The sequence below is a fragment of the Notothenia rossii genome, assembly GCF_949606895.1.
Source record: "Notothenia rossii genome assembly, chromosome: 1".
NCBI lineage: Eukaryota > Metazoa > Chordata > Actinopteri > Perciformes > Nototheniidae > Notothenia > Notothenia rossii.
In genome coordinates, this window is record NC_136912.1 from 54,065,176 (window position 1) to 54,077,660 (window position 12,485).

Here is a 12,485-nt window from a genome sequence, read left to right on the forward strand (position 1 = left end):
TATAAATGTTGTGATCATTTTGAAGATCGGCGCTCTTGTTTTTGACTTGCCGTTCCTGAGACGTGTCTCACACGGTGGTAGAAACCTGAGCCCGGAGTACTCTGCAGAGTGCTTCGTGATTAGGTGATTGGGTGATGTATTGTATGTTTTTACCATTAAAACAGATTATTGTTTAACCCTTATCCTGGTGCTTTGACTTTTCCTTCTTTTAAAAACAAACTCATAGAGGAACGCGCGGAGCAGAGGTTCTGCCTCAACACCATTCAATGTGGCATCTGCTATAATGGGGTTAATGTATGATATTACTTAATAATACAATACATTATAATATATGATATGATAATTATATTTGAGTTTTATTCATTTCTTATTTCATAGTTTCTCATTATTATTATTTTTATCGCTCATCTTATTTTTGATTTTATTAATCTGTTTGAATCTGTACTATCCTGTTTTTCACTCTTACCCTGTTGCTGTTTGAACTACTGAATTTCCCCACAGGGATTAATAAAGGTCCGTCTTATCTTATCTTAATGTATAAATTGTTTACTTCAATCTACTGTAGCCTACTGTGTAAAAACACCCCAACAATATTAAAAAATATATAATGCATAAAGCAAACTATATACTTTATTTGATCTAAAATATTGATGTTTTTTCATTATAGTAGCCTGTGAAAACCATAACAAATAAGTGATTAAATGCTACAGTATTCAGCAAACACAACTGCAGAGCTGCAAACATTGCAAACAGACTAAGTTCTACAACACCCAGTTGTCTTTGTGTATTTGTGAATGAAGCGCCATCTCATGGTTAAATCCTGTAATTGAACAAATGGGGAAATTTGGCAACGCCCTCTAGCAATTTGGCAACACCCCCAGCCACTGGGATCCGCTGGGCTTTTGACTGGGACACACCCATGTGAGTCCTATCTGGAGTGCTACATCTGTATGAGGGGTCAAAATCCCATGCTCATAAAATGCTCATATATTTTTTTCTCTTCATTCCCATAGCCCCAAAATAAATAAATATACAAATATACCAATTTTAGGAAAGGTAAGGAAGTTTGAGCAGTGTGGGTTTTATATTAACAGAGTTACACATATTTCAAAACGTGAAGTGTAATAACTGCAGTGGCCTCCCTGTCAGAATGACAAAGGTCCTCAGTGAAGCACAAGCCCATGTTTTTCACTGTAAGTATAACTTATTAAAAAGATCAGTTCAATGCAACTAATGTCGTCTTAGTGTTATTGCATGATGTTCAAATTGGTTTGCCATGAATTTAGTGATGGATTGTAAACATTTGAAATGTAGCATTTAAGTGTTTCTCAGTTACAAGGTTGTTGTTTTAATAAATCAGACACTGATGTTGCAGCGCTGTACTGTACCTCTTTATATAGGCATTTTTTCCTTAACAAATTGTTTTTACGGTGATCAGGGGGTACTTGGCTGAATGTTTTTTTTCAAAGGGGGTACATGATTGAAAAAAGTTTGAGAACCATTGCTGTAGAGCACATGTGTTTAAAAAGCAGGAAATAAAAAAAAGGAACTCACCTTGTGATAAACCCGCAAGAAAAAAAGCATTTGAGCTCCATACTGTTTCAGAAATAATCTTTGATGTGGTTTAGAACAGGATGGCGTTTTATCACAGCAGAATTTAACTTCTATCTCCGGTAGAATTCTGATCAGGCATTAGCTCCGCCTCCTCTTTTTTTTTCCATCTAAGGACCCAAAATCTGCATTTCTTTCTCAGGTCGACTATTTTCATTTCCTCGCTCCTCGGTCTCACCGGAAGTTGATTTGTCATGCGCCATCTTGAGTAGCGTCCCATGGCACTTATTTCTGCCGGAGGACCGAGGATCGAGGAGCGAGGAGCGATAATGGAGGAGCGATAACCGAGGAACCATCAGACCATCCTCCGATGAAATCCTCAGATACTCGCCCCGCCCCCTTACTGTGCATCGCTCACTGATTGGAAGATGCAGCGCATGCACTGATCTGATGCTTCTTGACATGAGAGCCGTTTCCCAGCGGAGTGAAGAAAAGACATGAACCTCACGGGAGTCACTCTTCAGTCTATAGGCTACTGTGTTTGGTTTCAATTCATGAATCATTTAGTTACAAATATGTGATATATCTGAATCACAAAGTGGTCAAAAATCATTTTATTGGAAACATTTTCATGTTCGCTTTTTTCGTTTTACATTTTCATTTATTGTCATTTCCATTCAGTCAGTCATTAAGTGCTATTACAATGTTAATGTGCTACATATTCACACAAACAAACAAAGTGTGCAATCCAATTAATGTTAATCTAACTGAGTTTTGATAGATAACATATCTCTTTTTCTTCTCTCAATTATTTTATTTCTATTGTGCACTCTAATCAATATTAATCAAACTATTGTTTGTTTATACATTTTAAGAATGGCGTTTATCTTTTTTGAGAAAGAGTTCTTATTTTTATTTTATTGGATATGTAGCAAATTAGCATTTTAAATAGCACTTAATGACTGACTGAATGGAAACGACAATAAATGAAAATGTAAAACGAAAAAAGCGATCATGAAAATGTTTCCAAAAAATGAATAAAATTATTTTTGACCACTTTGTTGTTCCGATATATCACATATTTGTAACTAAATGATACATTAATTGAAACAAAACACGGTATAAACTGAGGAGTGACTCCAGTGAGGTTCATGTATTTTCTTCACTCCGCTGGGAAACTGTTCTCATGTCAAGAAGCATCAGATCAGTGCATGCACTGCATCGTCCAATCAGTGAGCGATACACAGTAAGGGTGCGGGACGAGTGTCTGAGGATTTAATCGAAGGATGGTCTGGTGGTTCCTCGATTATAGCTCCTCCATTATCGCTCCTCGCTCCTCGGTCCTCCGGCAAAAATAAGGCCATTGGGACGCTACACAAGATTGCGCAGACAAATAAACTTCCGGTGAGACCGAGACCGAGGAAATGAAAAATAAGAGAAGTGAGAATGGCCCTAACAGGGCTGCAAAAGAGGGGTATGAGCAGAGGCAAGGCTACAATGGGTGAACTGTTTGGTATTTTAAGCAAAAAGCTTCACAGACATTTTTTGTATAGGTATGGCCTTACAATATATTTTTCCAATATAGCATAATAGGTCCACTTTAAGTGATAAAGAAAATGCTTTATCTATGTAGACCTACACTTACTTTATGGATTTGTCAGTATATAGCCTATGCTGTAGTTTACATTAAAATGCCGGAACCTATGAAATGAGTAGGGAGACATGCATGCAATTTTTGGCGATATTTCTTTTTTTCAATAAAACGGTAATCTTTTAGTTTATTAACGTATTCTTACTGACACTTATTTGAGCTCATACAGTTAAACCTCCCCGAGGCAAACAACTCCGTCTAAACCTTCCGGATCATGTGAAATCCTCTGACTTCTTGAACCCAACTGTTGAAAAAAACACAGAATCCGGACCGGGTCCATGCAGGAAGGCCTGCAGCAGGACCAGATTCCACAACAGAGGCCGTGAGCTGTTCCCCTCTTAAGCCTCTTAGCGGCTGTAAGTCTGCCCGCAGCCCGCAGCTCCAAGGCTTTGATCAGGATCATCTAATCCTCCGCGGAAGAGGTCAGCTCGTCTTTGGCTCTCACAGGTTTGACACGCTGCCAGGCGTCCACAAACACGGAACCGACGGAAACCTTGGACACTATGGAGGAGCTTCTTTTACCCAATGCGGAGGAGGAGGCGCGCTCCGACCATAGCACGTACGTTACGGGAGACGCGGTAAGGACGATGGGGGACCGGGTGAAGACTGGCCTCAAGAAACCGCTGAACCTCCTAAATGCCGTGAAGAATTTCCTGGTGAGGAACGGGCTGCTGACACTGTCGGTGGTGGCCGTGGTCTGCGGCTGCACCATGGGCTTCCTGCTGAGAGGAACCCAGCTGTCCACACAGGTAGGATCGCAGGCTGGGCGGGAGCCGTGTCTGCACCTCCCTTATTAATACTTCCTTTTTAATGTCCAATTGAATATTTATATGTAACTTTATATGGTTGTTCAATTATTTTTATTTTAAGTTTTATCACACAACATGAAGGTTTGATAGTGACTCCTTCTCAAAACCTGAACCCTTACATTTTTGTTTGCTTAAAGGTTTACATAGTTTTTATTAACTCAAATTAGCTAGTTTTATTATAGGAGCAAGTTTCAGTAAGTCTGCAGTTTGTTAATAGCTACATTTTTGAAGACCGAGCTAAAAAGTATGCTTCGCAGCTGCACACTTTTAGCTAAGCTTTAAATGAAGCAGCTGAAACTGCTAATGTGTGATTAGCTTCCCCGGTCCTGTTGCTACACTATGAGCTAATGCTTCGATGCTTTTGGTCATGTTTCCCTGATGGATGACAATTAGTTTTCTTGCTAAATAAAAAAAATTGGTTAGCAATTTAAACAGTTTATTTAAAGTTGGCTTACTGCACATGTTAGTAGCTTAAATGGTTTAATTCAGGTTAGCTAAACGTTCAGTTTAATACAATAAAATATTAACTTGTTTTTAGCTTAGAAGAACATAACATAACCACAACTTTATATTTCTGAACAGATTTCTTTTTTTGTAAATTGTCCAGTCAAGCTCAAGCCTAAGCAGGGATCTAAATATGAAAAAGGGGGCTTTTTAAATGTTCTAAAATGCATTCAGCATGTTTTTCAGAGCTCAAGGATTCACACACTGGGTTTGAATATAAAGTCCTCTTTAAATTCACCCACTGCTTCTCTGATATCCCACATGTTGTTAGAGAGCATTACGACGTCATCTTGTACTTACCATTTGGCTTTTGATCAAAATAAATGAATAATAATTGCAATAGAAAAACAAGTTGTGTGATAAGACGACATGTAGTTCGGCTCTAAAACAAGTAAAAAAAAAATCAAGTAATGAGACATTTAACAGACTTTCTATATTAATATAATAAGATTAAACTTTAAACATTGCGCAGAGTACAAGTACAAGACAACAATAAGCAGTAAGCATAACCAGAAGTACAGAAGAAGCAGTAAATTGCAATGATGTCTAGTATACATATATATATACTACCCACAGATATTAACAAACTGAAGTATTTACACAGAGCATAGGTATACACATTATAATCAGCAGTATAGAAATGTAATACACTATAAAACAGGTATAAATAAAGACAGTATAAAGTGCTTATGTGTTTTAATGTTGTGTTTTTATGTGTTTTAATGTTGTGTTTTTATGTGTTTTAATGTTGTGTTTTTGCTTTTTGCGTACGTTCTTTTAAAGTCATCAGCCTGCAAGAGACTGCAGATGAAAATTAGCCTCTACCGTTAAATCTGGCACATTTACACTTCTTAAATAAATACATTCAAGTTCTATAGACAGAATAGCATAGAAAATATTGCTGTTTGGACAGTTTTATAAATACAGATAATAGGTACAACTCATGTGCAAAAGACTCTAGTCTTTTAAATAGCATACCATGTATTATAAGTGAAAGTTATAAATAGTGCAGTTTCAGTGGGAACTGTCTTTCCAGGAGCAATGTATCTGTCTCAGCAGGGCTGAACGTAGAGACACAAACATGGAGGTCACATGATCACTTAGAGCAGGGGTGCCCAACCTTTTTTGAACCGAGAGCTACTTTTAAAGTTGCCAGTCTGCCGAGATCTACCAGTCCAAATAGAGAGGCGTAGCCATTACTGACAGCCTACTACCAGGTAAATACACACTTCTACTTGTATAAAACTGACCTTTGTACGATTAATACTTCATAAAATACTGCAGATCCTTTATCTACCTCTTTCTAATCGACACACATACAAGTATTTAACTGAAGTTACACAACAGTGTTGTTGATACAGAGTTGGAGTTTATTCACACGTCACATACTACAGTGGGTAATGTTTTCAAGAAACATTGAACAGTGCTGCCACATATGACACAGGGAAAAAAGAAAAGAGACTGAATCCTTTCTTTGCCATTATATAAAAATAGTGTTGCTACAAAAGTATAAATTAGGCTTACTAATAAGACAACTCAGATCTGAAGCTACACAGGAATCTGCTGCCAAAGTGCAATAAAAAAGACGAAATTAATAGAATCAAACCCATTTTTTGTTGCATTTTAGTAGAGTATAAAAATAAATGCCTTTTTAAAATAGGATGCAAGCCATTAGTTTCTTAACTTGAATTGATAATAGACTATAATCAATTTAAACAGAACAGATCTTAATGTTTGCATTCTTATACCATTTTGTACAATAATTATAATGAATAAGTTCAGACAAACTAAAACTTACAGCTGATTAATAACTGTACCTAACTTGAGTTTTTATTATATCAAAAACCTGTTGAAATGCTACTGTTATTTTTACTGTCCCCCAAAAGCGCATCGGCCGCCTCCAGGAATGCTTCTTTCACAACTTCGCCGTCTTTGAAAGTGCTGATCTCAAAACCTTCATGTGTTTCGCAATAACGTGACTGACACAATAAGATGCTATGGTAGCAGCCTTGCTCTTGTTGTTGGTCCTGGTGAAAATGGACTGCTGTGCATTTAGCTGTCCTTTCAGGCAGTGGCGGCGCCAGAGATTTTCTCTAGGGAGTGCTGTGGGGTAGCTTGACGTTTCATAGAGGTTGCTCAAACATTAAGGGTTTCCCATTAATGCACCAGCGCTACAGTTGAATTTTCTACTGCTACACTCCCCACACGCACACACACAGTGCACCCGCGACTGTTACAATGAAGGCTCGATAATCAGCTCATGATCAGGGGTAAAGTCCTATTTTTACAAGTGGGGAGTGGACTTTACCTCCTCTAGGAGGGTCCTCACCTCCTCTAGGGGGGTCTGGGGGCTTGCTCCCCCGCAAAGATTTTTTTTTTAAATATTGAAGTTAAAAGCATCAATCTGGTGCACTTTGAGAGCAAAATTAAGCGATCTATGAATACATTTCTCAACACCCATTTGAAACAGAACTGTAAACAGATTTTCTATTTCTTTATAGATATTTTACAAATCACTCCCCTTTTCAAACATACCGTTTGAGACACACTGAGATAACTAGACCAAAGTTAATTATCTAAACACTGAGAGAGTCCTTTACTTCACCTGAGCTGAGGTTATCTGAGACTCTCAGTCTGGAGAGAGTTCTCCCTCCACCTTGTTGTTGAAAAAGCTCCTTACATCCGTTAGCTTGGCTAGCTAGCACCAGATGCTAACCACAACGATCTCCGGTAGATACCCACCGGTGCGCTCTCTCTCTCTCTCTTGCTCGCTCGCGCACACACACAACATGGGTTGTGCCACACACACACAGAGCAGAGCTTGAATGAAACACAGAGACCCAAAAGTAAGCTACTTGTACTCACAAGGCCTATTATGTGCAGAATCCTGTTCGCTTTCAGGTGGTTTTGATTGAGTGTCAACACGAAGGACGTTTAAGGACTAAAAAACGATAAATGTTTCACTTTGCTGTTAGCAAATAATTTGGCGCTCTAGTTAACAGGACGTCACTCAAGTGTCACAAAGTAATTTAGCCTATGGGTAGGTCAAAAATCTAATGGGTGCTGGCCATTGGCCTAATCATATCACCTGTGTTAGCTTTATGTTTTTTGTCAAACATTTGTTTGTTTCACATTTGCATTGATGTAATCAATAATCTTTCTAATTTAATACAATTAATAATAATAATTTTCAACAAAAAATAACAAAAAAACAAAAACATATTTCATGGGGGTGCTTAGGGGGTGCTTTGGCAATCCTGAGGGGTAGTGCTGCGTACCGGTACGCCGAACCGGTACTGGACTTGTAAAAAGTTTCGGTTCAAGTCCGGTTAAAACCGGAACGTCAGGAACCGGTACTTACGTATATTCTCCTTTGTGTTCTAAACCGTCTAAAACTTTCCATAGATCGAGAAATTTGCGCTGAGAAAAGACGAAAAACATTTTTTTGGCTTCTGATATGGCGGCCATTACTGAACTCACGAAGTCTCGCAACTGCTCGCGAGATCTGTGTGACGTCAAGGGAAGCTGGCTTAGACATAGTGGACACTGACAGCGTGGGATACTGGTTGCCATATATGGTAGTGTAGCTAAGCTAACTCCTTTGTATGTATGGTGATATAGTGTCTGCCGAAAGAGCAACACTTCACCCAGACAATGTCAATATGCTGTTGTTCTTGAACAAGAACACATAGACTTGTACTCTTGCATATTGAGTCTTGTATGTACATCACTATGTATGTAGTTGTGTTGTGTAGTTAGTAACACATGTAGAGTTCTAGAAAAGACATGGTGTAGACACAAGTTGGAAGGGGGCACAATAAACCTGACGAGTTTGAATTTGAGTTGATTATGAGTTTATTTTCAATTGATAATTAGCTCACAATAAGTTCACTTTAGTTACTCACACAACTTGACACAAGTCCGGACTTATAAGTCCGGACCTGAACCTGAACCTCTGGACTTGAGTCCGGACCTGAACCTGAATGTGAGTCCAGTTACACAGCACTACTGAGGGGTGCTTCAGCACCCCCTAGCTCCCCCCTGGAGCCGCCCCTGCTTTCAGGTCCCTCTCTTTTGGGAGCTTAGGGCAGAATTAGGAGGGAATTTATGGGCTCAGAACAGTCTCATAATACACAAATGCATACAGAAGGATCCACACTTGTGTTTTTCAATGCACACACAAATGTGTTCCGTTTCATATACATGTAAATAAAATCCAAATACAGAAAAAAGTTTTACATATGTATTTTTGATCCTCACATATTTTTTTTCCGTTTAAATCCCCTGAACCTGCAAACACAAACCACTTTCTGTGCACGGATCGCTGTTTGTGGGTTTTTGGAGACTCCCCTGACGGTCAGCCGATTCGTACTTGTAATTTTTTCTATTTATAGCCAATCAGATGTCTCCTCAATTCTAAGCCAATCATATGAGCGCGCCCCCACGAGGGTAGATTTCTTGCGTTCATGACGTAGCACTTCATGTAGGCCTACGCATTCTACAAGAAAGGCACTGTTTAAATTCTTGAGTGAAACTGGGGTAGGACAAATAATTTAGCATTAGGTCAGGAAAGAACATAGATTTGTATTTTTGTTTTATTTATTTCAAGGTTTTATTGATTTATTTTAATTTGATTTTGATCAGATCATAGGTTAATATGGAAGCCCATTTCTTCCACTTAAAACAAATTAAAATCCCCATCAAAAGTCATAATTATGAGATAAAAAAGTCGAAATTATGAGATAAAAAGTCATAATTATGAGATAAGAAAGTCGAAATTATGAGATAAAAAGTCATAATAATGAGATAAAAAGTCATAATTATGAGATAGAAAGTCATAATAATGAGATAAAAAGTCATAATTATGAGATAAGAAAGTCGAAATAATGAGATAAAAAGTCATTTCATTTCATTTCAAACCTTTATTTAGACAGATTGGTCCCTTGAGATCATCGATCTCATTTACAAGGGAGACCTGCATCATTTAGTTCCACATGAAACATAAAAACAACAAACAAACAAACAACAGAGGATATCATATTTACATATTCAACATTTACAAATACCCAGAGTGTCAGAAAGCATTTAATTTAGACGTGCCTTAAATACATTCAGAGAAATAAAAATGCTCAATTTCAATTTTGCCTGTAGACTGTTCCAAGCAAGTGGAGCTGCGCACATAAAAGCTGACTTCCCTAAGACAGTCCTTACTCTTGGCACATCTAACAAGACTATATCCTGCGATCGCAGACAATAGCTGCTTGCAACTTTCTGCTTTATCAATGAACAGATATAATACGGGAGTTTGCCCAAAATAGCTTTATAGATAAAAGTGTACCAGTGACTGAGCCTCCGTACAGTGAGTGATGGTAAACCTGCCTTGGTATACAGTGTACAGTGATGAGCTTTACAATTTCTGACAAATCTCAGAGCACTATGATACGCAGCATCTAGTTTGCTCAGGTAGTTGGCAGGTGCATTCATATACATCAGATCACCATAGTCCAGCACAGGTAAAAAAGTCACAGTGACTAGCCTTTTCCTGGCCTCAAGCGAGAAACAGGACTTATTCCTGAAAAAGAAACCTAGCCTAACCCTCAGTTTTTTAAGCAGGTTATTGACATGAAGTTTAAAAGAGAGACAGTCATCAAGCAAGATACCAAGGTATTTGTAACAGGCAACAACTTCAAGTTTTGTTCCTTGCGTTGATAAAATATCTAAAACAGGCTCTGGTGTCTTTTTAGCTTTTGAAAAGAGCATTATCTTGGTTTTATCCACATTTAAAAGAAGCTTTAGTTCAGAGAGCTGAGTCTGAATAATGTTAAAAACAGCCTGTGAATGGAGGGACCTGCACAGTACATCACCGTATCGTCCGCATAGAAATGTAAAGTAGCTTCATCCACATTTTCACCTAAACTGTTGATATATATGGAGAATAAAAGTGGACCTAAAACAGAACCTTGGGGAACACCATTAGCAATGTTTAACCACTCAGAAGACAGCCCATCAAAGTGAACACATTGGGACCTTTCAGAGAGGTAGTTCACAAACCACCCCACTGCATGGCTGGATATGCCAATACTGAGTAGCCTCTGTTTTAAAACGCGATGATCAACGGTGTCAAACGCTTTATTATGAGATAAGAAGTGCGCATGCGCTGCAGTGGTGCTGTCTTCAAAGGTCCCTTCATCACCTTGCTGCTCTCCACCATGCAAACGGCATCTAGTCCTAAATAAGGTAACTATTACAGGTGACTTTTGTAAATGTTAGATGTTACATTTAGCCTATATTGCAGCTAAACTACAACAATGCAGTTCATAGCTTTGACATGACCTGTTATGAACTATAATATATATGCCTATTGTTTTGTGGTAACGTTCACGCCACTAATGACAATAGTGTAGGTAGGCACACTGCTGCTGTGCGTTGCTAGCCTAACTCTAACCCGTGAACGTTACCACAAAACTATTATTTAGGACTAGATGCCGTTTGAATGGTGGAGAGCAGCAATGTGATGAAGGGTTATGGCTAGAAAGGATCCGTCTTGTGTAAAACTCTCGCGAGAGTTTGCGATTCACGTGGCTGAATGTTTACGTTTGACAGGCAACCTTTCAGTTACGATCGTTAACATCAGTTGGCCACAGCAAATGATGGTGAGAAGCTAAACTATCTATTAATTATTTCATTACAGGGAGTGTGATTGTTGAAATACGGTGTTAGCGGTCTTGCTGTTCAAAGAAGAATGACAACACTGTAGATCACCAACACTATGGTTTATTTTTTATTCAGAGGCAAGTCAACGTTGTCGCAGTAAAAGTCCCAAGATAGCTCCTGGTGCAATAAAATGTTCCCTTTCAGTGTTTTACTATTATCCTGCTGCATTAATGTGTGTGTTGCATCATGTTACTGCTGTAGATGTTTTTCCGAGCCGCTCCAACGAGAGTTACAATGAGAACATGACGTCATATTTGCACAAGACGGATCTGGGGTTACGTACTGTAACCCAGTTTCTATGAGTATAGGCGCAGCCAGTGCTTAATTTGTAAATCATAAGGTGCCGGAACGCAAAGTACATATGACAGCTCAGGGATGACGAGACGCGTACAGGTCCCGGAACGTATACAGAAAAGGTGCTGAAAACAACATGAAAATGTCCACTTGCAACGCTGTGGGACTTACAAGCCTCAATTTCAAATAGTATCTATGGTATAAATGTTATGACGATAATTTATAATTTTTTAGGCTAGTACGCACAACATAGGCAAATGCCCACATCACCACAGGTGGGACTTCAGTATACAGCCAGCAATTAATTTCTCAACAGGTTTAACGTGTAAAAAAAATATTTATTAGGCCTATTCAAAGATTGGCACGGCGGCCTATTAATAGACAGTATGTTTGCTCACCATATTTAGTTGTTTAAAACACCCCACATCACGAGCATCTCCGGATTGTCCTCTATCTCTTTTTTTCTGCTTTTACTGCGTGTGTCTGTGGCAGTTCTGTGTCCTTTGGCCACCCAGGACCTCACGTACGGGACTGGATTGAATTTAGCCAGGGGGGGTCCAACAAGATTTAGGAAGAGTAAAGATGACATGGTGGATGTGAGCAAAGAGCTACGGTTGGGAGTGCAAATCAAGTTCATTTGAGAAAATCCGCGCTCACATTCAGCACTTGCAATGGGAATGCTGTTGACAGCAACAAGTAACTCCATCAGCTCATCGGGGGTGTCTTTACCATCTGAGTCTCTGTACGTTCTGTAGGCCCGTGTGACTGCGCGCGGGTTAGCAATGTTGAAGCGCTGACACAGTGACTCGACCTCAGTCTCTCCATACAGCGCACCTGCGTCCTCGGGCCAGTATTGTGCGTAAAGCACCTTCAACTCCTCAATGAACTTGTTATATCCAGTCTTATCTGGCATCCGGCCTCCTTGAGATAACATACGGTCCTCCAAGTTCTTGGCCACAGTT

General features: G+C 39.1%; 1 protein-coding gene across 3 annotated transcripts in view; it reads left to right on the forward strand.

Annotated features, from left to right (window-relative positions):
* Nucleotides 1-3,072: 3,072 nt before the first annotated feature.
* Nucleotides 3,073-12,485, forward strand: part of LOC307034336 (excitatory amino acid transporter 5-like) — a 55,125-nt gene continuing 45,712 nt past the window's right edge. For all 3 annotated transcript variants that reach the window (XM_079673131.1, XM_079673129.1, XM_079673130.1), the window contains exon 1: nt 3,073-3,951. In XM_079673131.1, the coding sequence (XP_079529257.1) occupies nt 3,706-3,951 (246 nt within the window). In that variant the 5' untranslated portion in view covers nt 3,073-3,705. The remainder of the gene's footprint in view (nt 3,952-12,485) is intronic.